The sequence below is a fragment of the Hypomesus nipponensis genome, chromosome 14, assembly GCF_054491055.1.
Source record: "Hypomesus nipponensis isolate SF chromosome 14, ASM5449105v1, whole genome shotgun sequence".
NCBI lineage: Eukaryota > Metazoa > Chordata > Actinopteri > Osmeriformes > Osmeridae > Hypomesus > Hypomesus nipponensis.
In genome coordinates this window covers 14240643-14252852 of record NC_140374.1, presented here as the reverse complement: position 1 = coordinate 14252852, position 12210 = coordinate 14240643, and the positions used below count along the sequence as shown (strand labels likewise).

Sequence of the window (12210 nt, the reverse complement as noted above, 5' to 3'; positions counted from 1 at the left end):
AATAAACACTTGAGTCTCCATAGCGATGAACATTCTTCGCTTTCAATGGTTTTTCTATTTAGAGATTAGTACACCATTGGAAAGGTTTCATTAAAGAGCTAGATTTATTGGAAGGGGAAGGAATGCCAGATTAATGTGTAACTGGCTATGTTGCTGGTACCGTTGTTTCCATGCCATTCCAGCCCAGAATGGTAAACTGAGCTGTTGCACCACACAAGAAGACATGGCAGAGGCATTCTACAACACAAACATACAACTCTGTCGTCTGGCCTGACATCAGAGCTCACAATCTGTGGCCTTATTGGAATGTCTTGTTGTGTTGGAAGCATAATATATATTTATTTTATGAAGCAGGTAGCGGTGAAACCGTATTGTTGTTGATTTTTTCCTCTCTGCAAAAGACTCCTTAATGGCTAGTGATGTTGTAATGAATTGGATCCCATCCCAGACTGTGCAGAGATTCTTGTTGTAACATGAGTGAATACCATGTCTGTTGATGATTCAGGTATGTTATTTACTTTTTGGCTTTTTCTTCAAAGATGTGGTTGACTTGACTTCAGCATTCTATATTAAGTATAATATAAAGTTCTGACAGGGAGTGAGTAATCCATGTTTTAAGAAGACTACCCATTATTTAATGTTCCTTAACTCAAATTCCCATCTCCATAGGCTTGTTTATGTAAGCACCACTGTCAATTATTTTCGAAATACTGATTTTCCCCTTTGATTATAGTGCCACTATGTGGCCAATCTTGGAAACGATCATTTTTAGCAATTTAAATGAATTGCACGTGTTTTCAAACTCGGTTCCTTCCTTGAGAACTACATTCCTGTAGTTTCTACTCTAACCCTAGTCTTGCGCACCCGATTCTGACAATTAGCTGATTTAGCCTGTGTTGAATCAGGTTAGTTACAATTGAAAAGCACAAACCCATATCATTAAAGGAACGGGGCTGGAGACTCATGGAGTTTTCACCCTGAGATGTGCTTGTATATATCATGTTCATACCGTAGAAAATATTAATCTAAATTGTATTGAATTTAGAAAGTAAACTTCCTATATCTCAAGTAGGCTACTTTAAACATACTGCGACGAAAGGCAAATGTGTGCCCCCTGGTTGCCAAGAAGGATGTTCGGTAGCCTATTATTCTAAACGACTGTGCAGGTTATGTTCAAAGCTCAATGCTTATAAAGGGGAGGAGGTAAAAAAATGTTTTGTGTAAAAATACGAATGACACATGCTTAAGAGACGCAGTAACTCTGAACAATAAACGAAGCAGAATTGATAGCCCTTTATTAGAAACATTGATACAAAGAAGCTCAATTACCCGTCGCAAAATAATTTCGCAGTTTACCACGACTCCAACCTGGTTTATGGTGCTCACTTGCTTGGACTGCTGAATTCAATAGACAGACCGTCACACGCAATAACTCACCGTTGCCGAGCAGAGTTCTTGGATCTTGCATATTTGAGTAAAGGCTTGGCTGTTCCATAACAGTTCCTTACGCTTTCAGCAGTTCCTGGTTTTCACTTTGGACGTAATCACGTCATGCCGTAACTGGTAGAGTCGCACAACCGCATTGTTGTTGGGGGAAAGAACCCAGGCAGGGGCAGTCAATGATCATTATAGCAAATCTTTAAAGGACATTAGAACTTAGTCGTGTTTGCAAATTATTTATGCTTGAAACTGAATCGAATTTGGAATCCATAAAATATTTGTGGATACCGCTTGGTATCGTTCAAATTGATGATTTAAAGCTCGAGCGGCGCCCGTTGGATGAGAGGATTGTGTGTGGATTTAGCTGTAGCTTGTGCTCTGCAGGCCAGATCGCCATTGCATGCAAGCGCTGCCGTTTTCAAAAGCGGATTTCCTGAAAACATAAGGTAGCTATTACCCAATTTGTTACAGATATGCACGATCGTTCTTTTTGCAACCATCTACCGTATTTGGTTCAACAGAATATACATTAAGAGGGAAAAAAATATAACTTTTTTGAACCGACTCCGCTTCTTGTTTTGTCGGTCGCCATGTTTCCTTCCTCCCCCTACAGTAGCTCGGCTGATCATGGACGGGCTGTCCTCAGCAAGCTAATAGCACAAGACGAGGCCGCTGTTGTTTTATGGTATTCAGCCGCACCAGTTAGGAATTCCCAATCTATCGAGTTTTCGTGTGGTTCTAATCAGATCATTTCCTCCCAAATAACGACAAATTAGCGTTGGCTAGCTAGGTTGTAGCTAGCGAGCTAATTCATTTATAGCTTTCGTTACAGCAATTGAATAGGCTTTATGTTAGCTGGTAGGTGGCTAACAGTATAATACTGCATTAGCTTTCTAACTATTTAGTCTAGTGCATAATGCAAATACTAATACATTCTTAGTAAATGACCCAGTAAAGAAGGACAGGTCCGTTTCAGGTTTAGCAAGCATGTTGTCAGGAACACGGTAGCAACAATGTTACAAGGGTGGAGGGACTGCGCGTTTGTTTCATTCATCATCCGTTGGTTACAATGTAGCTTTGTTGCCACGGCCAGATGGATAGCTACGTTTGTTGTCAGGGCAGTATGTGCGCGACTGTTTGCTCTTGTTGTCATGTGCACTTGGTGTCACACATCAGCTCCATTTGGCTCTAGTGCTGACATTTTTAGCCTACACGCATGCCAAGCAGTTGATTAACGGAGTGTCTGTGTATTTGACGCTAAGTGTGGGGCTACTAACTAATTGATTCACTCTCAATTTTTTTGTTGTTGCTTGGACATAGGTCTACCTCCTATTTCATGTCTCATTCAAATGCTCATTTACAGTTTCATGTGTAGTGGCAGGGTTTTTTTCCTTCATGCACGCACAAACAAGTTACTAAGGGCTGTGATGGTTGTTTATTATTAATGACTGTTTAAAGTGTCTATGTAAGCAACAAACCTAGATCATGTGGATATTGTGTATTCAACACAAGAAGGTTTACTTGCAAAAAAAGAGTGTTTAATTTCTTTAACGTTCTCTACTCAGCTGTAAGCATATAGGTCTGCTGATGTAATGACTCATTGATATTCCAGTCATGCTTGTGGATTGTCAGTGGATTTGAAACGCTTCAGCCCTAGGCAGTTTTTTGTCAAAAGCTAGCTTAACATTCTAACCCAAGGTCAGCGCTAAGGAAAAGAGGTTGTGATCAGTGATGATCTGTCATGGTGATACCGATCTCTGCATCAGTTGGTTTGATTAATCATTGTCTTGCAGGTAATTTAGCGTCTTAATGATGAGAAAGAAAGCACGGCACCATCATCGTCGCATGGCGATGCCACAGCGGGCTCCCTCGCCCATCAAACCCTCGCCCAACCGGGAGACCCTGACCTATGCCCAAGCCCAGCGCATAGTGGAGCTGGAGATTGACGGGCGCGTGCACCGCCTCAGTATCTACGACAAGCTGGACGTCATCGCCGACGACGACCCCACCGCACAGGAAATCATTGAGTGCAACAGCAACAAGGAGAACAACGAGAAGCCCCAGCAGGTCCTGGTGCGTTCAGTGCGGCTCAAAAACAATCAGCAGAAGAAGAATGCATCCCTGACAGGACCCATGCACGCCACTGGGCCCCAGGGGACCCCGCTCCTCGACCCCAAGTTCCGCACTGTAGAGTACAACCTCCCGGCCGTACCGAGGAGGCCCTCTTCCTACTACAAGTACTCTGAGAAAACCGCAGAGGAACTGGACGAGGAGGTGGAGTACGACATGGACGAGGAGGACTATGCCTGGCTGGATCTGATCAATGACAAGAGGAAGAGCGAAGGCGTCAGCCAGGTCTCCCACAACCTCTTTGAGTTCCTCATGGACCGCTTCGAGAAGGAGTCCTTCTTTGCCACGCGGGGTCGTGGCGACCTGCAGGCCATGGTGGACGAGGACGCCGTCTGCTGCATCTGCATGGACGGCGACGGCGCCGACAGCAACGTCATCCTCTTCTGCGACCTGTGCAACATCGCCGTCCACCAGGAGTGCTACGGGGTGCCCTACATCCCGGAGGGGCAGTGGCTGTGTCGGCACTGTCTGCAATGCCCCTCGCGGCCCTCTGAGTGCGTCTTCTGTCCCAACAAGGGAGGGGCCCTCAAGAAGACTGACGACGACCGCTGGGGCCACGTGGCGTGCGCCCTCTGGGTGCCCGAGGTCGGCTTCTCCGACACGATGTTCATCGAGCCCATCGATGGCGTCAGTAACATCCCGCCAGCTCGCTGGAAGCTCACCTGCTACCTCTGCAAAGAGAAAGGGGCGGGGGCCTGCATCCAGTGCCACAAAATCAACTGCTACACGGCCTTCCACGTCAGCTGCGCCCAAAAGGCCGGTCTCTACATGAAGATGGAGCCCGTCAAGGAGGTCACGGAGGCGGGCTCTCCCACGTTTTCGGTAAAGAAGACCGCCTACTGCAGCGCTCACACCCCAAAAGGGTGTGTCCGGAGACCCCTTGCCATCTACGAGGAGACTCACCCGACAAATGGCCTGTGTGACAAGCGGGGGGATAAAAGGGGGAGGACCAGGTTAAAAGGATGGCAGAAAAGGAGTAAGAGAGCAGAGCCAGAACCGGAAGAAGAAACACTCGCCACCTCAGGGCCCAGCATAACCTCCTCAAGGTAAGCAGCCGTTTCACTTTGCATTCCTGCTACAGACACCCCAGTCAGCAAAAATCACTTCATTACATTGAAAAGCCTTCCATAAGATCAAAAAATGGCTTCTGTCATAAGGTTCAGTAGACACCACAGAAAATAACCACACCTCCTCTCCCCCCTTTCAGTTTTGACACCATCCTCAACCAGGTGTCTGTCCAGAAGAAGAGGGTGTTTGTGGAACGAGTCCTGAGCTACTGGGTGCTGAAGAGGCAGGCCAGGAACGGGGTTCCGCTGATCAGAAGGCTCCAGACCAACCCCCAGACTCCGAAGATGGAGCGGCCGGTCAGTCCAGAGGTGAAACAGGAACAGCTTAGATCTACAAGGCTCTGTAGCGGCCATCAGCATCTCCATACAAATAACTAGGCCTATCTACTGTGCCTCTGGTGAATTAATTATTTCCTCAGAGATATTATTTCTGAGGTACATCGGAATGTCTCATTCGACATTGGAATTGTGTTGAAGTTGGGGTTAGAGTTGGATTCCTACAGTTTATCACTGCACGTTTTGTGGGGGTTCTGTCTGTTTGGAAACAACCATCCACATGTGTCTTTCAGAGTATTGCAGACTTTTGGTGGAGTGTATAGAACAGAACTGTGTCATACAGAGGAAGCTCACAAGATCACTCTCAGACAAAACATGACCATCCTCCACTGAGAGCAGGCAGTCGCGATTTCATCATGTCACATTTATACTGAAACGCTCGTTCTATCACTGATTTTACAGGACCGTCGATTGGAGGAAAACAGAGCACTAAAGGAGCAGCTGAAGGAATGGCATCGTCTACGCCATGACCTGGAGCGAGCTCGCTTACTGCTGGAGCTGATCAGGAAGAGGGAGAAGCTAAAGAGGGAGGAGGTTTGTGTGACCACAAATCACCGGTCTCTTCATTAACTGAATTTAAATCCACGTGACCATTCAAATTAATTGCTCTGTGACAACTTGAAGGGTTTCATTGCTTGAATGATGAGTTTATGCTTTTGAGAAGTCGCAGAGGTCCACTTAAATGGATTTGGGGATTGGTAGGAAGCCAAAAACGATTGTGGCCGTGACTTGTTTGTCCCTCAGATGAAGCTCCAACAGTCCGCTCTGGAGGTTCAGCTTACACCATTCAACATTCTACTAAGAGCCGTTCTGGACCAGCTGCAGGAGAAGGACCAAGCCAGGGTCTTCGCCCACCCTGTCAGCGTCAAAGAGGTAAGCACATATATATATATATATATATATTTTTTTTTTTTTACATGACGACAAATTTCTGCAGTTGGATATATATCTCATTTCAATATTCAAGTTTATGTATCTTAATCTGTGATATTTTTGAAAATATACAATTAAACACATAAGGACATCCTACTCTAGCACAGCAGGATACTCTGTTACTGTTTTCTTCCCGTTTCTCAGGTGCCTGATTACCTGGACCACATCAAGAACCCCATGGACTTCTCAACCATGAGGAAGCGTATCGACGCCCATGGCTACAAGGACCTGGACGAGTTTGAGGCTGACTTCAACCTCATCATCTTCAACTGTATGAAGTACAACGCCAAGGAAACGTTCTTCCACAAGGCTGCTCTGAGGCTGCAGGACCAGGGCGGGGCCATCCTCCGGAAGACCCGACGGGATGCGGAGAGGATTGGCTTTGACTTTGCCATCGGACTGCACCTCCCGGAGCCGCCAAAACTAGAGGCTCCTCCTCCTTTCTCCTGGGATGACGGTAAGAAAAGCCACCTTAAGCTGGCCGTCTAGAGTCTGTGATGTGCAACGACAAGGTAACATTGTGTACTCATCTCTTAAGTTCAAAAACTCATTATACTTGTATATGTGCATGTCTCAACAGTGGACCGGATACTGAACCCAGCCAACCGGGTTAACATGCCCTTAGCGGAGCAGCTGAGAGCGCTGCTGGAGAAGTTGGATCTTAGCACAGCCATGAAATCCAGCCCGTCGCGCAGCAAGCGACTGAAGCTGCTCAAGAAAACCATCATGGAGGTGAGAAGCGAGATGAGTCTGAAGAAGCCCCGCCCAATGCCCTCTGAGCCCCCACAACCGGACATGGAGGAGAAACCACTCCCTCCGCCGACTGGAGATGAAACGCACAAGGACGGTTTGTGTCAATCAGGTAAACTTGAGCTTGGTTGGTTCCTGACTGAAATACACCGATATCTGTGGTCAATCGAGTCATGTATTGAATTGGTGGGGAATTTTGATCATGTTTACGAGGAACGTATACAATGGCAATCAAGTGATTCTGGCTGCGTTTGTCAAATTTTATTTTTATTTTATTTCCCTTAATATTATTTAATTTGACTTCTCAGGAGTCACAGAAGTGACAGGAGAAATGTTGTTGCCTCCACCGAAACTTGAGCCCTTGAACTCTCCTCTGCCCCAACCTGTGGACCCGGCCAGTCCACCAGAGCCTCGGCCTCACCCTCCCACCCTCAAACCCATCAAACCCAACACGGACAAGAACCAGAAGAGCTTGAAAGGTGACAGCAACAGCACCGCCACCACTACCTCAGTACCCCAGGAAACCCCAAACGGGCACATTTCCAACCCGCTGCTCCCTGACAAAAGCCTCAGTGTTGTGGCCACCTCGACGCTCGCCCGGCCGTCCGTCACGAGCAACCGGCGGACCAACATCCTGTTTCGCAAGTCCAAAAGCACGAGTCCTCAGAAGCCCTCGAAGATGGCTGAGACGCCGCCCGGTTCCCCGCCACTGGGGGCCAAAACGTTTCTCTCTGTGGTGATCCCTCGCCTGGAGACCCTTCTGCTGCCCAGGAAGAGAACCCGAAGTGTCAGTGGTGACTGCGAGGAAGAGGACGAGTCTCCCATCAAGCGCCTTGACACAGGTAAAAGCCTGGGCCGTGCTTCAGAAGCTGAGCACATCAGTGGCGAGTTGCTTAGAAGAACCAAGCTAAATGTACGTTTTGAAATGTTTTGATAATGTTCATGAAATTACTTTTTTTTTTTTTTTGTCACCTCCAGGCTTAGTCAATGGTTTTGTTGTCGAGCAGGAGAGTGAGCCCAGCCCCAACAGGCCGCTGGAGCCCAGGCGACGTTGTGCCTCCGAGTCCAGTATCTCTTCCAGTGGCAGTGTGCTCTGCAGCACCAGGTACTCCAATGTTAGCATTAGCATACACGCCTCTGTCCAAGAGAAGTGTGCCCTGCAGCACCAGCCACACTAATGTTAGCATTAGCATACACGCCGCTGTCCAAGAGAAGTGTACCCTGCAGTACCAGCCACACTAATGTTAGCATTAGCATACACACACCTCCATCCAAGATAAGTGTTCTCTGTAACATGAGAGACACTGATGTTAGCCTAATCACAAACCTCTGCTACCAGGTGGTTAGCATGGCAGCTTGATTATTATGCAAAAGGAATACCGATGTGGCAAGATAGCACATAGCATCTTCTCAGGCAGACAAATGGCATCATTCCACTGAAAGCTGAATTTATTTTGCAGTTGTCTCATAGTTGCTCGCTTGTCTTGTAGCACCATCACCCTGCCCAAAAACGGGAAAGGGAAACCAGCCGTGGCACGTAGAAACACTGTGGACGACAAAAACACTCTCATCACCTGCATTGAGAACGGAGGGTTCACTAAAGCAGCCAAAATTGCAGCAGGTAAGAAGTTTTATCCCTGATTCTTTTTCCTCTTAACAATCTCACTCACACAACTCCAGTAGACCCAAGACAAGAAGTTAATCAATGGGAACATTTGGAAGCGTGCATTGTAAAATGACAAATTGTTACAACAGTAATTTAAAACCCTAATTAAAAACCCCTGAGTTTCTGCTAACCATAACCATCGATCATCAATATTATGCTCCCAAGTGCTTAAGTTTTTAAATTGGTAAATGAGTCTGCTGGAAAAAGACAAGACAAGGTTTATTCCCAACTCATTAAACCTGCTTTGAAAATACTCTGCTGACCTGAATGCAAAGGGGCAGAACTTGATTCTCTAATTATACTTCACTGAGGACAAGAGGTTCTAAGGTCCATCTGTGGTCCATCATTAAATAGTCTAAAGGCCTCCTGAACCTAAGGCATTGCCTTAAGGTGGATGCTAGACATGTCAATGTGTTCATGGTGTGTTCACCAGCATGCGTGTTCCTCAGTATAATTGTGTCTTGAGGGCAGTGTGACAAGGGACCTTGACTTGTCTAACAAGTGATTAGAAACTGCATTCCATTGCCATGTGTACAGTTATCGGTCCTTATCTTGACAGTGCTGGTCTTTACGGCCCGAGCTGACAAGCCCCAAAGGCATCCGTTGTCACCCTGTCACTGTCTAGACCAATAAATTAAATTCCCTATACATAATTCATCATTATTCCTCCCACTCTGTTGCTGATATCAGAATAGTTACCCTTATAGGTTGACCCTAACACTTTTCATTTTTCATTGGAAAAAATCTTTACATTTATTCAATTTGATAATATATATTTTAGTATGACAGGTAGGCAGTCCTAAACACTCGTATAACAAAAATCCATATGAGTAGCACTGCCATTTTGGTCTACTAAATGTTGTACATTCATGTTTTTGTGTGCTAAATGTTCCCCTGTATGTGAGTGCTGTTTTCCCCTTCCCCTGTGTGCGAGCATGGCTTTTAGACTAGTTTTACTCTGTCTGTTTGCAGTGTGACTCCCCCATAACTTGCTTGTCGTTATTCCTGCTTCCGTAGAAGTTGGCAACGGAAATATGTGGATGCCCACTAGTGCCTCAACATTTGTACTGGAACCTCTTAAACTAGTTTGGGCAAAATGTAGTGGATATCCCTCCTATCCTGCCTTGGTGAGTGAGAGTGAGTGCATGCGTGTCCCGAGACCTGCCATCTCCATGTCTCATTACCCATCAATTCCTCTCATCGTAAGTGGTGTAGCTCGTGTTTTGTGCACACCCATGCAGGTGCTCGATGTTACTAGCGAGTTGGTCGACTGCTTGAGAGTGCGAACGGTCATCAGGACGGCTTAGAGTCCTCCCGATGATTTGATTGTGAGTGCGTGTGTGTGTGAGAGTGTATTGAATGTCAGCTCCAAGCCACCAGAGCCAAGCTTTGTTGCACTGCCACCAGGACCTCCCTACTACAACCTTAATAAAAAAAATGATTAAAGCCCACCTCGAGCCAATCTCCTCTCCACACAGATCATAGATCCCAAGACGCCGAGGACGGGGTGTCACCACAGCGGGGTGTCCCTGCCCCTGCCCCCCCTGGACGTCCTCCGGGTCGGAGAGCAGATGCAGTACCGGTCCGACGAGAAGCTCTACCTCGTCCACTTCTTCGACAACAAGCGCAGCTGGTAAGAGACCAATTTTTGTTGTTGTTGTTGTTGGTTAGCTGATGTTACATTTTGAGAAACTGGCATTACAAATGTGTGTATATATATATTTGTTTTTTATAATTGTTTACCTTTACTAAAGATCCTCCAATCCCTGGGTTAACGGAGTTATCAGGATTTGAGAATTACAGTTATGCTAATGCTAACACTCTCCCCAATACGTTGCTCCCTGACAACAGGCAATGGCTTCCTAAATCCAAGATGGTTCCATTTGGTGTTCACAAGACTGTTGACAAGTTCAAGCTGGCGGAGGGGCGTTCCTCTGGCGTTCGCAAAGCCGTACAGACCGCCTTCAACCGCGCCATGAGCCACCTGATCCAGGCCCAGGACAGGCCCTGCGTGAACCACGGCCTCACGGACCCAACCCACCCAGTCATACCCTCCCTGCCCCACCCCTAGGAGGCACACGTCACTCCTTGTTTTACTTGATATTCCATAGAGAGGTCCTAGTATTTCTGCCTCCCCCCCCCCCCCCCCCCACACAAAAAAAAAGTACCTGCCCTCTCTTCTTCTGTCGTTTTGTTTACTTTAATCCCCGCACATGTGGGGCTTCTCTCACCAATCCCGTAAAAGAGTCCGACCGATGATCTGTCTTGATCCAGGTTTTTTTCATAGATTCCTACAATCTATCCATCTGAGCTGCTCGTCGATAAAAGAAAGATGTGTGTGTGACTGACTACCAGCATGCTTCAACCCCCCCCCCCCATTCCTCCTTTCTGAATCGATGACCTTCAAAATATTGTAGCTTGCAACATGTCACCCACGTTTTCGTCAATGAGCTATGCAAATTAACTTGGGTGAGCGACCACGGTTGGTTGGGGGAGTGGGGCGGAGCACAAAACAAACATTCACATCCTTGGGATCTGAGTACGGACTTTGAAAGAAGAAGAAAAAATAAGAAAAAAAAACGCTGGTTTAACCGGATGAATGTGCCAGAGCTGGATCTCAGTCCAGTAATGTGCTGCAAGACTGCTACAACTTCCACTGCCATCATGACCTCCTTCCCCTCACTCCCATCTCTTCACAGCAGCAGCCCTGTATTTTTACCCCCTGTAAATACCCTGTACAAGGCCTGACACTAATTTATTCAGTTTCTCTGTTATTATTGGTACTGCGTGTTCACTTTCTGAATATTTATACTATAGGAGTGATTCACGTCAGCGCTATGGTGCGTATTTTGCTGGTGCTATGACCTGTGGAAGTCTGCTACAATGGCGACTTAAAACAGGCAAAAAACATACTGTATTGAAACATGTTTTTTTTTTTTCTTCTCTCTCTCATTTCAGCTACTTTTTTATGGTTTCGTAAGTTATTGAATTATATTGGGAAGCTTCTGCTCTTTGCATTAACGTGATGTGTGTGTTGTTCTTTTTTTTTTTTTACCAGAATGTTTTTACGGGACATTTCATGTTTTGTTTGTACATATTTATATTGAATCTATATAATTGTATACTTAAGATGCTCTCAATTGTTGAAAAAGCCGAAAGTGCATCAGTCACACAAAACCAAAAATTTGCTGCCCAGAAGTTTCCATAGTTTTTTTTTTTTTTTTTACACAATAACACTTACGTTTTTGTTTGCCTTGTGTGGTGTGTGTGATTGGTGAATAGCCTGTAAATGTCTTGTGACACAATGATTTCAACTGTGTTACGGTGACCTATAATGAGATGACTGTAGAAGAATGTGCCTGTACTAATTTATTGTAAAGGAGAAATGTATATGCATTACTTTATATAGAGAGAGAACTGTAAGATGATACTATTGGCACACTAGGAGACAGATGTAGAGGACCCTTTTTTGAATACTATCGTTGGTTTTTATTCAGAGGCATTAATCTTAACGGTTGGGATGATAGAATCTGACATTTTGTTCTGTTAGGAGAATCTGGGGTAGCAATGGGTAGATTTGTTTTCTTATGGATGTTATTGTAAATAGACTTGGTACTAGTCTTATTCTCTGGGAAAACACATTATAGCCAATGGGAGTGGATACTGGCTAAGACCAGTATTTTTTATATATAAAAACACTGAAAATAAAAAAAAATCTATTGAATCACAGGTTCCCTGCGTGTCGGTTTCATGTTCTGATAAGATAAAGCCTCGCATCTAGGTTACCGCTTGATGGCGCTGTGACTCCGTATTACCACCCGACCAATAGAAAAACTGAGCCCCAGTCAGTCACTCAGTGGCGTCCTATTTAAGATTGCATGGGATTTT

At 45.7% G+C, this 12210-nt stretch overlaps 1 protein-coding gene across 5 annotated transcripts; it reads left to right on the top strand.

Annotated features, from left to right (window-relative positions):
* Positions 1-1565: 1565 nt before the first annotated feature.
* Positions 1566-12051, top strand: LOC146258734 (bromodomain-containing protein 1-like). 5 transcript variants are annotated; one of them, XM_084672313.1, is made up of 13 exons: positions 1566-1886; positions 3234-4616; positions 4778-4934; positions 5376-5507; positions 5718-5846; positions 6051-6363; positions 6487-6768; positions 6965-7498; positions 7635-7761; positions 8147-8277; positions 9340-9449; positions 9801-9955; positions 10174-12051. In XM_084672313.1, the coding sequence occupies exons 2-13, from the start codon at positions 3250-3252 to the stop codon at positions 10391-10393; spliced, it is 3657 nt and encodes a 1218-aa protein (XP_084528439.1). In that variant the 5' UTR covers positions 1566-1886; positions 3234-3249; the 3' UTR covers positions 10394-12051. The 5 variants fall into 5 exon arrangements, with proteins under 5 accessions (XP_084528439.1, XP_084528438.1, XP_084528442.1 ...); XM_084672312.1 differs by having other exon boundaries at positions 4778-4946; XM_084672316.1 differs by lacking the exon at positions 9340-9449 and having other exon boundaries at positions 10174-10322.
* The last annotated feature ends 159 nt before the right edge of the window (positions 12052-12210 follow it).

Coding starts and splice junctions, on each gene's coding strand:
- LOC146258734 (XM_084672312.1), top strand. CDS start 3,250: ATGATGAGAAAGAAAGCACGGCACCATCATCGTCGCATGGCGATGCCA. Junction 4,617..4,777: donor CCCAGCATAACCTCCTCAAG/GTAAGCAGCCGT, acceptor CCCCCCTTTCAG/TTTTGACACCATCCTCAACC. Junction 5,847..6,050: donor ACCCTGTCAGCGTCAAAGAG/GTAAGCACATAT, acceptor CCCGTTTCTCAG/GTGCCTGATTACCTGGACCA.